This window comes from Tenrec ecaudatus, chromosome 2 (genome assembly GCF_050624435.1).
Source record: "Tenrec ecaudatus isolate mTenEca1 chromosome 2, mTenEca1.hap1, whole genome shotgun sequence".
In the NCBI taxonomy this organism is placed as follows: domain Eukaryota; kingdom Metazoa; phylum Chordata; class Mammalia; order Afrosoricida; family Tenrecidae; genus Tenrec; species Tenrec ecaudatus.
Genome location: NC_134531.1, coordinates 192,629,229 through 192,646,390, shown reverse-complemented (window position 1 = coordinate 192,646,390; position 17,162 = coordinate 192,629,229). Strand labels below are relative to the sequence as shown.

General features: G+C 58.3%; 1 protein-coding gene across 1 annotated transcript in view; it reads left to right on the top strand.

Annotated features, from left to right (window-relative positions):
* Positions 1–17,162, top strand: part of COL23A1 (collagen type XXIII alpha 1 chain) — a 37,092-nt gene that overhangs the window by 11,198 nt on the left and 8,732 nt on the right. The window contains exons 2-15 of the mRNA XM_075542732.1: positions 219–245; positions 2,584–2,610; positions 3,049–3,075; positions 7,317–7,433; positions 8,405–8,440; positions 8,708–8,734; positions 9,640–9,666; positions 10,747–10,800; positions 11,214–11,276; positions 11,523–11,567; positions 13,299–13,376; positions 15,261–15,314; positions 15,856–15,900; positions 16,540–16,629. Of these exons, the coding sequence (XP_075398847.1) occupies positions 219–245; positions 2,584–2,610; positions 3,049–3,075; positions 7,317–7,433; positions 8,405–8,440; positions 8,708–8,734; positions 9,640–9,666; positions 10,747–10,800; positions 11,214–11,276; positions 11,523–11,567; positions 13,299–13,376; positions 15,261–15,314; positions 15,856–15,900; positions 16,540–16,629 (717 nt within the window). The remainder of the gene's footprint in view (positions 1–218; positions 246–2,583; positions 2,611–3,048; positions 3,076–7,316; positions 7,434–8,404; positions 8,441–8,707; positions 8,735–9,639; positions 9,667–10,746; positions 10,801–11,213; positions 11,277–11,522; positions 11,568–13,298; positions 13,377–15,260; positions 15,315–15,855; positions 15,901–16,539; positions 16,630–17,162) is intronic.

Sequence of the window (17,162 nt, the reverse complement as noted above, 5' to 3'; positions counted from 1 at the left end):
GGTAGGTCAGCCTCACCCACACTCGTGGGTTCAGATGGGAGGTAGTCTTTAGAGAAGAATAATGATCTGTCAGCAGAGGGGATTCTGGGTAGCACACGACACACCACACTGGCAGACCCTCCACTCAGACCAGGCATTGTGTTCTTGTCAATATCAACACATCTATGCTAAGCAAATGCTAGTCCGCGTGTAACCTTTGCTCTCTTTCTCTGGTCCAGGGGCCGCTGGGTCTGGATGGCAAGCCGGTAAGTGATGCAGGTTGTTCCGAGGTGGGGCAGCTGCTGTGGGTTGGGAGTGCTTGAGCTGTGGCAGCGGTCGGGCCCCAGCCACACACAGAAATACCACCGTGGGCTCATTCAGTGTGCCCAGCCTCAGGCTGCTCGTCTGCCAGAGGATGGGCCTTCCTGAGAGCGGCAGCGTGACGTCATCAGGGACGGAGGAGTGTACAATCGCTGTCGTTTTGCAGCCCTCAAAAGTCATAAGCCTTTGGGGCAGCAGGCCCCTGGTGTGGAATGTCCCTTGGGACTTTCCTAAGCTATGGATAGCGGGCATTGGGCTTCTTAGTCCCTGTACCAGGGATCTTTGGTCCACAACATCCTCACAGAGCAGATAGGATGTGCAGGGATGAATAAGCCTAAGTCAGTAGATAACTGAAGGTAGATCGACGGACAGCCAAATGGATGGGTGGTGATGGAGGTGATGGTGGTGGTGGTAGTGGCACTGGTGCTGGGGGCCACTGAGTTGGTTTTGACTCACAGTGACTCGCTGTACAACACAACAAAGCTTCCAGACTAAGCACAGACTAGGAGGAAGGCATGGGAAGTCCACCTCTGAGGTATTCCAAAACCAAATCCAAACTCACCACCATCTCCAGAGAAACCCCACAGGACAAGGTAGAACTGCCCCTGTGGGTTCCTGAAACAGTACCTCTTTATGGGAATAGAAAGCCCTGCCTTTCTCCCTTGGAGAAGGTGGTGGTTTCAAACTGCTGACCTTGTGGTTAGCAGCCCAACATGGAACGACCACTGCATTAACCACTGAACACCTTATGAATAGCAGTGGAGCACAGATGGGCTAATGAATGGAAATGTAGATGCATGGAAACACAAATGGATGCTGGATGGATGAGTGAAAGAGTAGAAGGGCAAATGGATGGATGAATGAGTGGACGGATGGATGCACAGATGGATGGGTGGGTGGATGAATGAGTGGATGAATCGATGGATGGATGGGTGGATGGATAGATGGATGGATGGATGGATGGATGGATGGATGGATGGATGGATGGATGGATGGATGAATGGATGGGTGGCTGGATGGATGGATGGATGGATGGGTGAATGGTGGGAGGATAGATGGATGGATGAATGGATGGGTGGCTGGATGGATGGGTGAATGGGGGGAGGATAGATGGATGGGTGGATGGATGGATGGATGGGTGAATGGTGGGAGGATAGATGGATGGATGGATGGATGAATGGATGGGTGGCTGGATGGATGGGTGGCTGGATGGGTGGGAGGATAGATGAATGGATGGGAGGATGGATAAGGAGAAGGGTAGATGATCAAATGAGGCAAGGAGTCATTGTACACACAATTGGATGCATGGAGGACAAAGGGAGAGTCAGTGATTGATAAGTGCCTGGTAATTAGGCCAGAAAATGAATGAAGAAATGAATGAACAAGTGGTTGAAGAGTTGACTGAAGACAACTGACATTTTTTAAATCATTTTATTGGGGGCTCATACAACTCTTATCACAATCCATATATACATGGATTGTGTCAAGCACGTTTGTACATTTGTTGCCATCATCATTCTCAAAGCATTTGCTTGCTACTTGAGCCCTCGATATCAGCTCCTCATGTTTCCCCTCCTTCCCCCACTCTCCCTCATGAACCCTTGATGACATGTGAATTTTTAAAGAGAGGATTGGTTATCTGGACAGGTGTGAATGAGCAAAATGAATGGCTGAAGGGAAGGTGAATGGTCCAAGAGAGGTGAACACCAGCAACCAGGTCAGTTCCTGGCCCAGCACATCACCCCCAAAGTGGCCTCCCTAGTCGGGCCTGGCCTTCTTCCCCAGATGCCCTGGTCCCTGGGTGACGCCAAGACAGGTTTCCCTGAAGCCAGCAACTGCAGCCACCAGGGCTCGCTCACACGGAGATCGCACACAGGTGAAAGCACGCATGTGCGCGCTCACACACGCACACACGCACACACGCAGACCACATCTAGGGGTCAGATCTCAATCTCTGGATCCCCTTCACCCGGCTCATGGACAGCATGGAGCCTGGGGGCTGCCACTCTCAGGAACGGTGACTGGCGTGGCGTGTGTGCTAACTAGAAAGAAGCCCTTCCCCTGCGGAGTAGAGGCCAGTGGGTCCCCACTGAGGACCCCAAGCCCCCAGCTCTCTCATGCTGAGGGGCTGCAGCATTGGCCCACCTGGTGTGTGACCTTCCACATGCCTCCCCCCCCACCACCACCCCCACCCCCATACCCTAGCTCAGTGTCCCAGGCCTTAGGGAAGCCAGTCTGGCCCAACTCACTCACACCCGCATTTTCTCCACCTTCCTTTTCCAGGGACTTCCAGGCCCGAAAGGGGAAAAGGTAAGTGCTTCTGGAGTCTGAGCAGGTGTGTCCGCTGAGGAAGAACCCCAGCCTACACACTGGAGCAAGCACATTCCCTCTCAGAGCCTCCACGCCCCCATCAGCAGGGAGCAAAATGGCCCTCCGGCTTCCTCCGCAGAACGTGGCTTCTCCAGGCCCCAGGGCGGAACAGAAGCCAGAAGGCCCGCTCTGCCCAGGGATCAGGTTCCTCAGTAGCAACCAGGAGGGGGGGTCTTGGGGTCTCCTCTTGCCCAGCACAGTGGCTCAGGTCTGCTTACTGGCTGTCAGCGCCTCCCTTTCCTCATTGTAAAATTGAAATTAAAACAGAGCCAGGGCCTGCCCACCACTGTCCTTAGAATTCAGTGAGACCATGGGGTGGGGGGAGGGGGGTGTCGGTTACTAGTCCTAGAGTAACGGAGCTCTGCTTTCTGTCCCTAGGGTGCCCCCGGAGACGTTGGCCCCCGGGTAAGAAACACACACACACACACACATACACACACACACACACACCACACACACACACACACACACGGAGCAGCGTTTTCTCAGGACCCTGCTTCCTATAGCTTATCACAAAACTCTGTGAGGGAGGCAGCCCCTGCTTCCTGCCCAGCTTCAGTCCTGCCCCTGGTTTTGTTTTTGTTTGAGGGTTGTTTTGTTTTGTTTTCAGTTAAGTAGCCGCCCCAGGCAGCTGGGTCTGGCTGCACCTGTGTACCTGAGCAGATGAGGGTCTTCTGGCAGGATGACCTGTCCCTCTGACCATGGACAAGTTAACGCGGGTTAGCCTGACCTTCTAAGGGCAGCGGGCCCCAAGGAAGCGTGAAGACTTTGGGGTTAGCAGACCTGACCCCAAAGCTCAGTGCTGCCATCTGCCCTTAGGTGGCAGACTACCACCCCCAAGATTCCGTTTTCTTTCATACCCCAGTAGTGGTTGTAAAGCAGGGGTCCTCAAACTTTTTAAACAGGGGGCCAGTTCACTGTCCCTCAGACCCGTTGAAAGGCCGGACTATAGTTTAAAAAAAAAACTATGAACAAATCTCTGTGCACACTGCACATAACTTATTTTGAAGTAAAAAAGCAAACGGGGCAAAGACAACCGGCGGGCCAGATAAATGTCCTTGGGGGGCCGCATGTGGGCCACGGGCCGTTGTCTGAGGACCCCTGCTGTAAAGACTCATAGGAGTCCTGAGTCCGCTCCCAGCACAGGGCAGTGGACCAAGTCTCCCCTCAGCTCGCTGCTGCCACACTGTCCACATTGGGGTGCAAAAGTACCCCAGCTGAGCCTGGGGTCTCCTCATGGCGGCCCCAGTGCAGAGCAGGGGGGCGGGGGGGCCGTAGGAGAGAGCTCTCCCACGGTGGGAAACCAGCACAGAAGGTTAAGACAGAGGGCGACGTTGAATCGAAGCTGGCCAGGTGGCCTCTGCCACCTCCACACAGCCCCACTGCAGAGCCGTGGGAGGTCTGGCAGCAGAGCTCAGATGGCCTTGACCCAGGGTGAATGCCTTTCACTTAGGGGGAGCCAGGGAGGGGCTGAAGTGAGGAGTGGCCCTCCTGAAACTGTCTGAGCCCCCAGGGGCAGGGGTGGAAAGGAAGGAGTGGCGACCGGGCAGTCCGGGCTGGGGGCCTGCCTGCGGGTGACCTCATGGCTCTGTGACCGGGCACAAGCTGTGGCCCGCCGTCTCTGAACCCGGGTTCTGTGGAATGAGGGCAGCTGAGCCAGTGTCACTCAGGGGCCTCGGAGCCGCCGCCACGCAGGCAGAGAGTGTTGTGAGGGCCTCTGGGCCTCAGGGTGGGCCAGCGGGGTTTCCCTGAAGTCAAAGGAAGCCCCTGGACTGTGTTTCAGGGATGCCCATTGCTCAGTAGACCAGGGATCCCCAGCCTACCTTTCACGGGAGAGCAACCCACCGCCCACCCCCAGCCCCTCTCCCTCTTCATTAGCGCCTGCTTGTGGCCCTGCGAAGGTTTAGCAACTGAACCTTCGGCCTTCCGGGCTGCCTGGCATCTTCCTTGTGGTTGCCAGCAGATGGCAGCCAAGGCTGGAGACATCTGAAGGCCAGGCTCCTGGCATCTGCGGTGATGATGCCCTCACCTGTCCAGCTGTTGGCTGGGGCTCAGCGGGGGAGCCACGTGCGGCTCTCCACAGTGCCGGCTTCTGCCAGCAGGGTGGCTGGCCGCACAGAGGGAGCACCCAAGAGGCAGCCACTGCCAAGCCAGAGAGGACTCAGCTCCATCATGCTCTATTCCACCCACAAGTCAGTCCAGCACCCAGGGGTGAAGACACAAACGCAGCTCATGGGGGGTGGGAGGGGAGGCAGGACTCGCTGCAGAAGAGCCCTGGTGTGGCAGCCATCTCTGTGCAGTTGTGGCCACGCCCGAGGACCAAGCTGGTTCCCCTGAGCTAGGTTCTGTGGCTTGCTGACCGCTCCGCCCATTTGCCTGAGCAGATGGTTTTCCCACGGCTTCACCCGGGATTTGTAAGTAGAGAGCATCCCGTGTTCAGCCGGCGCATCCTCAAGGTAGCTGCTGTCCAGCGAGCGTGACCTGCTGTGTGACGTGCTCCCCACTCACCCCCGTCTGCAGGCCAGACCTCAGAAACCTGGCCTCGGCCGTCCCACCAGCCTCTCCCAGGACGTGCCCCGTGTGTACACCCGTTCAGTCCAGACCGGTCGTTCTCAATCGGGGCCCTGAGCTGTGAAAGGGGCAGTGTCTTGGAGGGGTGTCTTTAAATGACCCACATCGCTCTTAAAATGAAGTGGGAGTCATCCGCCCCCAATCCCACCCATGGCTTCCTGACCCAAAGGAACTGTCTGTTTTCTGTCCTCCGGGGCGCAATTCTTTTGTCATCAGGACCCTGGCCATTCCAGGCTGGTCAGAATGTCTGATGGTCAACGTATTGAGCTTGCGTTGATTTGCTGGAACTGGGGAAAGAAGTCCGTGTGTTCATAGGGGCCGTTGGGTGGAGAGAAGAGCTCTTTCGAAGGCTGGGGCCACAGATCCCACTAGCTGTGCCTTCCCAGCTTCGCCACATCCATGCGGACCACGGCACCCCCATTCCATGTGCGTTAGAACAGGCCTGGGCTCTGTACAGAAACAGGTTGCCAGACCTTTCTTACAAGGCACCTCTAAGTGGGCTCACATGGCCAACCTTTCTTTAGTTCCTGGTGGAGCGCATGCTGTTTACATCACCGTCAACCCTTAGCTCCTCCTGAAACCAAACTCACTGCCCTGAGTCATTCCAACTCAGGGGGACCCTAGAGGGCAGGGTTTCAGAGACAGTAACTCGTTATGGGGTTAGGAAGCCTCGTCTTTCTCCCGAGGAGCAGCTGGGGGTTTCAAACGGCTGACTTTGCTGTTAGCGGCCCAAAGTGTCAGCAGGGCTCTGTAGCTCTGGGTAAATGATGACCCTCTCTGAGCCCCAGGTTCCTCAGCTGTAAAATGGGACCATGACAGCACCCTGGGGTTGGCTTAGAGACTAAGTAAGAACACCTTCAGGAAGGCCTGGCCTACGCCGGGTACAACGGCAGGGGCCGGGACCATGACAGCCTTCTTCCTTACAAAAAGGTGGAGCGTATGGGCACAGAGGCCCGGCGCGGGCCACACCTGTGCCCGAGGGGGGCAGGAACTACAGGCCAGCAGGGGGGGCCTCCGTGTCCTGGCCAGCCCGCTGAGTGAGGACTCCGGTGCCTGAGGTCTGACCTGGCACTAACATGGTGCACAGCGCGGCGGGCTTGCTGGGGCTGCATGACGGGGTGTGTGGGCTGCTGCTGCCTTTGTCTCTCGCTTGCTTTCGATTTTCAGATACAACTATTCAACTCACAAGCAATTGTAAGGAATAAGACCCCGGTACCCTTACCCCAGTGTTCCCCGACGGCAAAATCCTGTGTCTCTGCAGAACAACCTCAGAGGCAGCCAGTGACACAGGCGCTGCCCGCCAGCCTTGTTCTGATGGCACATTGTCCATGCATGTGTGTGTGTATGTGTGTGTGTGTGTGTGTGTGTAATGTTGTCACATGACACGTGTAGCTCCGTGTAACTACATCCCGTAGTCCCTAGGGCCGCCCTCACAACCCCACCCTTCCCTGTGCCACCCCCTTGGCAGCCATTCAGGTGCGCTCCGCAGCCCCGTTAGTTCAAGAATATCCGAAAGATGGAGAAACAGAGCCCGTCACCACGTGGGATGGGATTTTGTTTCACTTAGCGTCATCATCCCCTTGCGCTCCACCCACGTTGCCACGTGTCTCAGTAGCGCCTTCTTGGGGTTGAGGGCCGTCGCGGGGTGTCACGAACCCCTTCTGGCGGGGCCACTCAGCCACCGAAGGGCACCTGGGCTGCTTCCATCTTTTAGTGATCGCGGAGAAGCTGCTGCGGTCGAACGCACAGAGGCCTTGGTGTGTGAGGGCAAATGCCTGAGAGAGTGGGCGCCAACCATTCGGAAAGACGGGGGCAGGGGGTGGGCCTGGCCAGGCACATGCGCCTTCTCCCCATCCACCGGTGGCACCTGGGACTTCCGGTAGCGGAGAGCTGGAGAGCCAGCACGTTCCTTGGAGCCAGTGGAAAGACCCTGTGGGCCTTTCACAGCACAGTGTAGACCCCTCCCCTCAGTGTGGCCGCCCAGACATGGCGAGGGCCCAACGGCAGAGCCCTGGCCCACGGGCTGCCGTCCCTGCTCTCACCCTCAAAGTCATGTCAGACCCCATGTCTTCCAGGGAGACCAAGGGCAAGATGGATCTGCTGGGCCCCCAGGACCCCCTGGGCCCCCTGGAGCTCGGGGCCCTCCTGGCGACACTGGGAAGGATGGCCCCAGGGGATCACAAGGCCCCGTGGTAAGGAAGGGCATGGAGTTGGACCATCCAGGACACCGTCCCTGCCGCACAGAAACCCAAGACCCTGGACCAAGAACTAACCCCTAACTCCAATCAGACCATACCCCTGACCCGATCCTAACTGTAACTGCAACCCGACCATAACCTTAACCCCAAATTCAGCCCACATCCCGAGTCATCCTCCAACCCTGACGCCGACAGACTCTGAAACTAGACCCAACTCTAACCCCGAGAGACCCTCAGCCCGACCTTCACCAGCATTTCCACCCAAGCCCCAATGCAGAAGTCCATAAAGCCAGAACCAAACCCCACTGCCTTTGGTTCAATGCTGACTCACGGCGACCCCACAGGGCCGGGTAGAGCTGCCCCTGTGGTTTGTGGGACTGACTCCTCACAGGGGTAGACAGCCTCAGCATTCTCGAATGGAGCCGTCGGTGGTTTCAAACTGCTTACTCCACAGCAGTCCTGCAAGTAACCAGTGCGTAACTCGGGCTCCCCTGAGACCTCCCCGAGGATGCTTTATCTGCAGGACTTAACCAACCCCTACTCCTGTGTCTCTTTGTCCCTCTGTCCCTCTGACTCTCTGTGGCTCTTACTTACTCTATGACTCACCTCCAGGCTTCCTCCTATAGGCTTCATTCACGCTCTGGACCCCAGACTTCCTTCTGCCCCTATCTTAGCTGCTCCAGCCAACCTGTCCTTCCCATCCAACGCAGAGCCAGCACTTCCACAGGACGACCACCAGGGGGAGTGTGGGCAGCTGCTCAGTGGCTCCTGCATTTTGCCAGGACGTGCCCAATTTCAAAGTTCTGTTAGAAAACGGGGCCAGATATCCTGTGTGGCTTTGTGGGGCTTTGGTGAGGAGAAAGTGAGGTCACGCCCTAGATCCCCGACCCTGGCTCGGGCACACAGTCGGCTCAGTGAGTGCGAAGGCCCGTACGCTTCATTGCTTACACCTTATGTTTCTCTAGGGCCCCAAGGGCGAGTCCGGACCGGAAGGCGAGATGGTCAGTATCGGGGCATTTCAGAGATCCCTTGGGCACCCTGTAGTCCCCAGACTCGGAAGTCCCTTCCCTACTGCCACCGGCCAGTGTGTGCTCCAGGGGCTGGCCCTGGCAGATTCCAGTCACCTTCACAGCGGGGTGTGGTAGGCAGAAGCTGCCCACACCCCAGGAGTCAGGCCCGGATCCCGCTAGCAAACAGGGCTCTTAATAAAAACACGCGTGGGAGCTGCCCCAAAATGAAGGCTCACGCTTTCTCTTCTTCTGTTCCAGGGCCGGAAGGGACCCCCAGGACCCAAGGTGAGTCCTGCTCAGGCCCCACTCCCCTCCCCGGGCCCTCAGCATCACCATGGAGGGTGGCCACGGCTGCAGGGTTAGGAGACGGAGCTCCTGTACCAGCTCTGTGATTAACTGTGACCTTCAAGCCGCCTACTTCCTCGGTGGGGGCCCAGTTTCCCCATCTGTTAAATGGGAGCATGATGAGCCTTCCAGACAGGGCTGTGAAGGTGGGGCCATCCAGCACATGAGGGAGGGTGTGGGGGGAGTATTACATGCACACAATAAAATCTGTGTCTCTGTTATTTTTAAATGTACACGTGAGTGGCATTAAGTCCGTTCTCCTGATTACCCAACCGTCATCAACATCTGCTTCCAAAATTTTTTCATCACCCCAAACAGAAACCCAATATCCTGCAAGCAGTAGATTCCCATCCCCACACCCCTCACCGTCCCCACCTTGGTAACCCCTGATACATCTTTGTTTCTCCGCATTTGCCTTTGCCAGACGTTTCGCATGAGGGGGATCATGCGCTGGTTGCCTTTTATGTCTGTCTTAGTTCACTCAGCATATTGTGTGGAAAACATGTCTTCTGCTTTCAAGCCCTCTCCAGATGTTCGCTGTCTCCAGTCCTCCCTCCACTGGGGGAGTGGAGGGTGGACCCACCCCTGAAAGAGGAAGGGGGAGGGGGAAGGAGCCCCCTTCTGGGCGCCCCTACTGTGGTCTCTATAACCTGACCCAGCCCCCCTGTGCTAATAGGAAGTGACCTGCCCAGGCTCCTTCTGACTTGGGAATTAGAATCCAAGTCTCTCCGAAGATGACCTAGGTGTGGGGAGTCGGTGCCGATTTCCCCAGAGGAGGGAGGCCTAGAGCGCTTCCCAAGCCGTGGCCACTCTGACCAATCTCTTCTGCCTGTTCTCTTCCTCAGGGCGAGCCTGGCGCTCCTGGAAAGAAGGTGAGGGCCCTTTCTGCGGAGCTGTCACCTGAGGTGGCGAGAATTGGTTGGGGAGACAGTCAGGCGCTGTGGACCGGGTGCACTTCGGGGTGGCTGCCCTGCCCCGTGGCTCAAGCGGACCAGCACTCACTCCCTCACCCGCTCCCCCGTCCACTCTTCCTCATCCTCCAACACACCAGTGGTCCTCCAAAGGCAGTCCCCACACAGAGCTATGCGCACATGTCGAGTCCTCAGCCCCAGCTCCAGAGGCAGTAGCGTGGGGTCTGCGTGGGACACGCCTTCCTGACAAGGCGGATGTCCACGGGCCACTGAGCTGCACTCCCTGTCTCCCCACATGCCCCCTCACTCAGGGAGCCCCCCACCCCCCACCAGACAATCCTCCATCTGTCCCACCAAGCCCTGAGGTTCTCTTCCGGCCAGGCCCTCCGCCTCCGGACCTGCTCTCCGGATCTCCCAGTAGCTCTTCTCTGCTGGCCTCCTCTGACCCAAACGCCAGCTCCGTCGGAGCGGGCGCCTGCGGAGGGTGCTCTCAACACACGGGGCTTCCGAAGGGTCACTAAAGACACAGTGGGATTTTCCCAAGAGCCTGTCGAAGCCCCCAAGTTTTTGTTGGCGGAATGAAGGAATTTGTTCTCTTCAACTGCCCGTCCAGTCCTTCTGCAAAGGCCAGCTAAGGCTGGCCCTGGGCTGCTGGGGACAAGGGACAGAGATGGCTCAGGCCCCAGCCCTGCCCCCTAAGTGGGCCACCATGGGGAGTCTAGAGGAGGGAGAGGCCCCCTGGCCAGTGTGTGGAGCGGGCCACAGCGGCCACTCCTGAGCCTGGCTGTGAGGCCAGAGAGCTGAGGAGCCCCAGTCTGAGAGCCCCGGTGGAGTTGAGTCCGAGGACTGGAGAAGCCAGAGTTTCTGAGGAGAAGACACCAAGCCCTTGGCTGGGAAGGAGTCACAGGGGAAGAAGCTGCATTCGGATTGGGACCCTGCCCCTCACCTTTCTGAAAACTTGTGGAGGGAAGCCTGTGACAGGGGTGAGGGTACACAAGGGTCCCAGGGCCCAGACTGTGACCTCAGTTGCTCTCTCCTCAGGGGGATGATGGGACACCAAGCCAGCAAGGCCCCCCTGGACCCCCAGGGCCCAAGGTAGGTACATGGCCCTCCCCCATTGGTCCCCTGCTCCCCATGCCCACCTCCCTGTATCTGGGAAAGCCCCTGTCCTGAGCCCTTTGCAGTCACGGGGCAGGGACAGACCAGGAGTGCAGCAGGGGGACTGGCCCTGCCCCATCACCAATGAGTTGGCATCACATTCAAGCGACACCCCTGCTCCCATGCACTCAGGACCTCCTGCCGCCCCCCCCCCCCCCCCCCGCCTTGCCTCACTGCCCCTTACCTCTCTCAACGGCCAACTAGCCTCTGGCATGAATCCCTGAACTACCCCTCTGTGCCAAGAACCAGAGCAGAAGGTGGTGGAGGGGGTGGGGTGGGAGAGTGGCAGGGGGACAGAGCGAGGCCACCCCCGCTTGCCCCACGTTCCCCAGTGAATGTCTTTGTTTCAGGGTGAACCAGGAAGCGTGGGGCCCCGAGGAGAAAATGGCGTGGCTGGCACCCCAGGCCCCAAGGTGATGTAGAGTGTGCTGTCCGGGCCTGCAGGCTGCTCAGACCTCATCTAGCGGGGTCCTCTTGCACCCCAACTCAGAGCTGGCTTAGGGGGGGCAGTGAACTGGGTCACCCACTGCAACTCCACAAGTCCTTTCCTTGGCTGCCACCCCTCTTTGGGAGAGAGGAGGTCCGGGCAGAGTGGGGCGGGAAGCATGGCTTGGGGTGGGGTTTGGGGGTCTACAACAACTGCATGTGTATCTCCACAGGGGGAGCCCGGCCTCCGAGGAGTGGATGGAGCTGCAGGGCCCCGGGTAAGCGGCCCCATCCCCTCCACCCCCAACACTCCTCGTTGGGCCTTGTAGCTTCAGAAACCAGGACCCCAGAGGAGGCAGCAGGGGGATGGGGGGCGCTTCTGCAGCAACTGGATTTTTTGTTTCATTCATTAGTGATTTTTGTTTTTTATTTTTCATAATACAGATGTTTTGAACAACATTAAAATAAGAATGTGTGAAATCCACCCAACCTCTCCCTTCTCCCCTTTCCCTCTAGCTCAGGGACTGCCCTTCCAGACTCTTCTTTGCATATTCAAACCCAGATCCTTAATTGGTCCTTCCTGCCATTGTCCAGGGAGGGTGGTGGTTAAGCACAGGGCTGTGAGACTCAGGGTCAGCAGTTTGAAATCACCGGCCGGTGCTAGGGAGAAAAATAGGGGACTTTCTACTCCTGCACAAGGTAACTAGCTCAGAGACCCCCCAGGGGCATTCCGACCCTGTCCTGTAGGGTGGCCATGGGTCAAGGGCGATGAGTTTGGTTTTTGGCTTAGCCATTGTCCTGCACCTGGCCTGGCGGGTGCCTTCTCTTTTGCCCTGACCCCAAGGTTCATCCCTGCAGCTGGGTTCATCCAGGAATGTTTAACCAGCCCTGTTCATATCCCTTTAAGGTCCCCAAGTGGCACAAACAGTTTGCCATCGGCTAATCATGTAGAGGTCAGTGGTTTGAACCTACCCAGCAGCTCCTCAGAAGAAAGACCCAGTGATCTTTTTCTGTACCGATCACAGCCCAGAACATCTATGGGGCTGCTCTGTCCTGTCACATGTGGCCCCCAGGATCCCATTCCCACCGTCACCCGAGCAGCCAGGAGTCCTCACGGTCCCAGAACACGGTTTCCTGCTGCAGGGGCTCTGGGCCCAGGCCCGGTTGTGCAGGTGGCCGAGGATGGGACTAGAGGCAGTGCTGAGCGTGAGAGCACCACACAAATAACACAGCTCCACCAGGCCTGCCTCAGCGAGGTGCCAGGGCACGCACAGGCCTGGGTCTCCGTCCCAGGCGCTGGCCGCCTGGGACAGACACACACGGGCAGCCGAGACCCAGTGGGGACGTGAGTGTGTGGTTGGGCAGCTTCTCCCCCAGGTTGTGACATGTGGCCCATGGCTGAGAGAGCCCTGGTGGCAGTGGTTACACAACGTGCTGATAATCACAAGGCTGGCCGTTCAAAGCTACCTGTCGACCCGCAGGAGAAAGACGAGGCTTTCTACCCCCATACTGAGTGACAGACTCAGACACCCACAGGGGCAGTTCTACCCTGTCCTAAAGGGTCGCTGTGAGTCGGCACTGACTTCACGGCACAGTTTGATTCGGTTTGGTTTGTGATTACTTACTTTGTGTTTTAGAAAGTTTATTTGATGGATACTTCTGGCCAGCCTTTAAAAATCTAAAGAACTTCACAGCCTAGCAAGGGTTTCAAGTTTTTTTTTTTTAACTCGAGAGCCAGGCCTTCAGAATACCTGAATTTCCTGGCCCGGATGCCACCCCTGCAGGCCAGGCAGGGGTAGCACCAGGTCCACCCTGGGGGCATTTTATCAGTGAGCCTGGGAGCGGGTTCCCAGAAGGAAGAGCAAAGGGGTTTTCCGACCTGGCCGAAGCCCGCCACGCTGTGAGCACACATAACACTCAGGAGGTGGGGTCCCCTGCCAGCCTCCTCTGTGGGCTGCCTGCCCCGTGCCAGCTCTTCCCTGAAACGCAGACTTTTCTCCCTGCCACAGGGTCTACCGGGGCTCAAGGGGGAGCAAGGAGACACGGTGGTGATCGACTACGACGGCAGGATCCTGGATGCCTTTAAGGTAGAGTCACACACACACACACACACACACACACACACACACCTGGAACGGAAGTGACCATTCATTTCCTTAGGACTGACTGCTTGGTGTACTCCCCTGGGCTGCCTTACACAGGCAAGAAGCCCCGCTGGTGTAGTGGTTACAAGTGGTACATGGGCAGTAGTTCAAAACCACCAGACCAGGCTTTCTATTCCCATAAAGATTTACAGTCTCAGAAACCCGCAGGGCCAGTTCCACCCTGCCCTACACGGTTGTTCTGAGGCTGAACGGAACCAATGGTGCTAAGTCTTTCCGTAGGCAGCTCAGCCCGGGGGACCGACCTGCACCAGGTGCCTCACCTGGAGGGCAGCACTGGGCCCCAGGAAATCAGTGCTTCGGGAGCACACACCCCCCCCCCCGTCACTGCCCCCAAACACACTCTCCCAGGCTGTGGCTAAGAGGAAGCCCCCCTTGGGACTCCTTGGTCTGCAGCCCAGCGGGGCTGCCCTGGGCCTGCCCCAGCCTCCAGGGACTGTTGGAGTGAGCAATAGAGAAGCACACCTGCTTGGGAGCCAGGGAGGTGTTGGTCTTTGACCCTGCCCAGCACTTGGCAAAGCAGGGCCTCATTCTCTGTGCAGACGTTGGTCCTTGCGGTGCCCAGGGCGGGGACCCGGGCGGGGCAGTCTGCTGCAGGAGCACTTCGGTCCAGCTCGCTCCCCAGCCACGCCACGCTGCCTGCGTAGTGTGGCATGGTGTCAGGTGCAGGCCCAGGAGGACATGCTGTGTCCAGGCAGCTGGGGGCCGCATGGGAGGAGCTCTGGGCCTACAGGGGAGGCCCGGGAATGGGTGAGGGATGCCAGGCTGGGATGAGGGCTCCATTTGATGGGCACTGAGGAGCCCTGGTGGTGTGGTGGTCACACGTTGGGCTGTGGTCAGCAAAGGCAGCAATTCGAAACCTCGGGAGAAAGACGGGGCTTTCTACTCCCATGAAGAGTTGCAGCCTCGGACACTTAGAGGGGCAGTTCTCGTCTGCCCTTGTGGTCAGGGTGTCGGCCTCCGCTCTATGGCAGGGAGTTTGGTTTGGGTTTTACTTGTTTTTGAGGATCCATAGTGGGTTCTTGAGCAAAGGGGGTATCTTTCTTAAAACTCACATTGGTGGAGGGCTAGCTGGGGAATGGTGTGGTAGATGACCAGCAGGGGGAGCTGGGCCTAGAGGAAGGGTGGACGGAGCAGGGGATACATGGATAAATGTGGACATGGAGGGGCAGGTGGAAAGAGGATTATAGAGTGCTGCAGGCTGAGGACTAGCAGGGGTGCAGCCTTAAGAAGGGCCGTGAGGGGTGAGGGTGGGGCTGATGCTAGCGGGACGCTAGGTAGGAGCTGAGGAATTGTCAGGAAGCCCGGTCAGTGGGCAGCCTGGGCATGGGGTCAGACCTGACACAAGACACTGCCTTTTCTGGCAGTGAGATAGGAATTTGGGACAATAGGGCAACAAGGGGCTCCCAGGGGGGCTATGAGGACAGCTGGTGGGGATAAGATTCTCAGCTGGCCAGCTGTGGACTTGAGCTTGCTTCCAGAGGCAATGGGGAGCCCTTGAAGGCTCTTGAGCAGGGTAGGGCTGTGAAGAAACCTGTACCTGGGGCAGACTGGTGCTGCGGGCAGGACTTTGGGCCCTGCCAGAGCAGCATCCACTGCTGTTACCGCCGCTGCCTCCCTATCCTCCGAAAGACATGGGCCAGACCAAATGGGCGTGCAGTGTGGCCTGACCTGGGGGGTGTATGCAGCCGCCAGCTTCTGAGACCCTGTGGCATCTCAGCTGGGCTGGACCAGGCCCACGTGGAGGGGTGAGCAGGGGGCATGGGGAGGCCCTGCCTCAGCACCAACCAGCTTGACTTTCACACACAGGGTCCTCCCGGGCCACAGGGGCCCCCTGGGCCCCCAGGGATTCCCGGAGCCAAGGTCAGTACCCCGTGGTCCTCAGCCCCATGTCTCCCCTCCTTGCCCCCTCTGTTTCTCTCTCCTGGGGTCCTAGCCTGGTTCCTGGAGGCTCAGAGAAAGGGGGTGTCTGCTTCCTGGGTCCTGACTCCTCCCTGGAAAACCTCACTCCCTCCTGAGGTCCTAGCAGTTCCCTACCTGAAGTCTCAACTTCCTGCTGACCCACTAGCCCACTCGATTTGGGGGAGAAGCCCAGGAAGTCAGGCGGGGTCTAGAGCAAGTCATCATTTATCCTTGAGCCCCAGCTCCCCTATCCATGCCTGGGCAGTGGGTGATTCCAGGGGCCTGGCCCTGTCTAGAGGGCAGCGAAGAGAGCCTAGCAGGCATAGCGCCGCCAGCACAGTGCCCTGGGCCATGGGCACCTCCCGGGGATCCGCCTGCAGCCATGCAGCTGCTGCCCCAGGCTCAGCATGAGGGGGCACACCTGCCAGACCCCTGGCCACAAACCCTCCCCCGCTCAGGGCTACAGCGAGCCACCCTCCTCTTCCTCTCTATTCCCTTCCAGGGAGAGCTCGGACTGCCTGGTACCCCTGGAATCGACGGACAGAAGGTCTCTGATGCCTGGGCCGGCAGTGCGCACACACATGTGTGCACCTGTGTACATCACTAGCGAGAGACCCCCCATTGGGCGGGGCAGGACTCTGCAGCCTGCGGGTCCACCATGGCCCATGGCCTGACCACCTGGCCGTAGGCTGGCCCTCTCTCCAGAGGTGGCCAGGAGGCTGTCACGTGTCAGCAAATACAAGGGGACTGCAAAATGCCATCATCAGCCCATTCCGTTCCCCCCTGAATGTTTCAAAGCCCCCTCCTCGTCTGCATGCTAGTGACCATGTCCCTGTCTGTCGTTGTGATCATGATATTAGCAGGTGGAAGCCCATGAGGGAGGAGGCAGGCAAAGGGTGCTAAACAATGATGGGATGGGGAGGGCTGGCTTCTGAGATGGGGACAGAGTTGAACCCAGTAGAGCCCCCCCAGTGTGGCTGACCTAGTGCCCCTCCTGTGCCCCCCCAACCATGCACACCCACCTCCATCCAGGGCCCTGGTGCATTGGGTCAAGGCTCCAGCCCCCTCAACTCCCAAGGAGGACATGGGGTCTGGCTGGCCTGGCTGACCTCAGCCGTGGGGCCCCAGGGAGGGGCAAGAGCCTGCCAGCTGAGCCTCACTGCCCCCTTGTTCTTCTGGTTCTTAGGGCCCCAAAGGACTAAAAGGGGAGTCAGGAGAGCCAGGGCTGGCGGGACCCAAAGGGGAAGCAGGCGAGATGGGCCTGTCAGGCCTCCCGGTAAGTGCCAGGCTCAAGTGCCATGTGGCACAGAAGTGTCCCGAGGTCCACATGTGCCCACCACAGGGTGACAGCTGGCAGCTGTAGGTCAGGCCAGGTCCACTCCAGAGCTCTTGCTGGCTCTGCCATGTGGTACCATCCAAGGAATGTGGGCCTTTGGTCAGAAACTTGGGGCCCCTGGCCACTGCTCTGGCTTGCTGGCAGCCCAGGGCAGGCTCCATTTCCCTATCTGTCAAAAAGCCACCAGCTACCCCACGGGGCTGCCGTAAAGATGAAATTGGGGGGCAGCCTGGTGAGAGCAGGGGGGCCAGGTGATCAAACTAGGTGCTCAGACCTAACCCTCTTGTGCCTGCATCCAGCTCCATCCTGGCCAAGGAAGCTTGATCAAATGACTCAGCCTCCTTGGGCCTCAGTTTCTTCATCTCTAAAATGGGAAGGACTCTTCCCTACGCCCACGAGCAAATGCACAGACGGCACTCGGTGGCCATCCACTCTGCTTGTTCTCCTGGCTGTGTGTCGTTGTGGCCCACCGC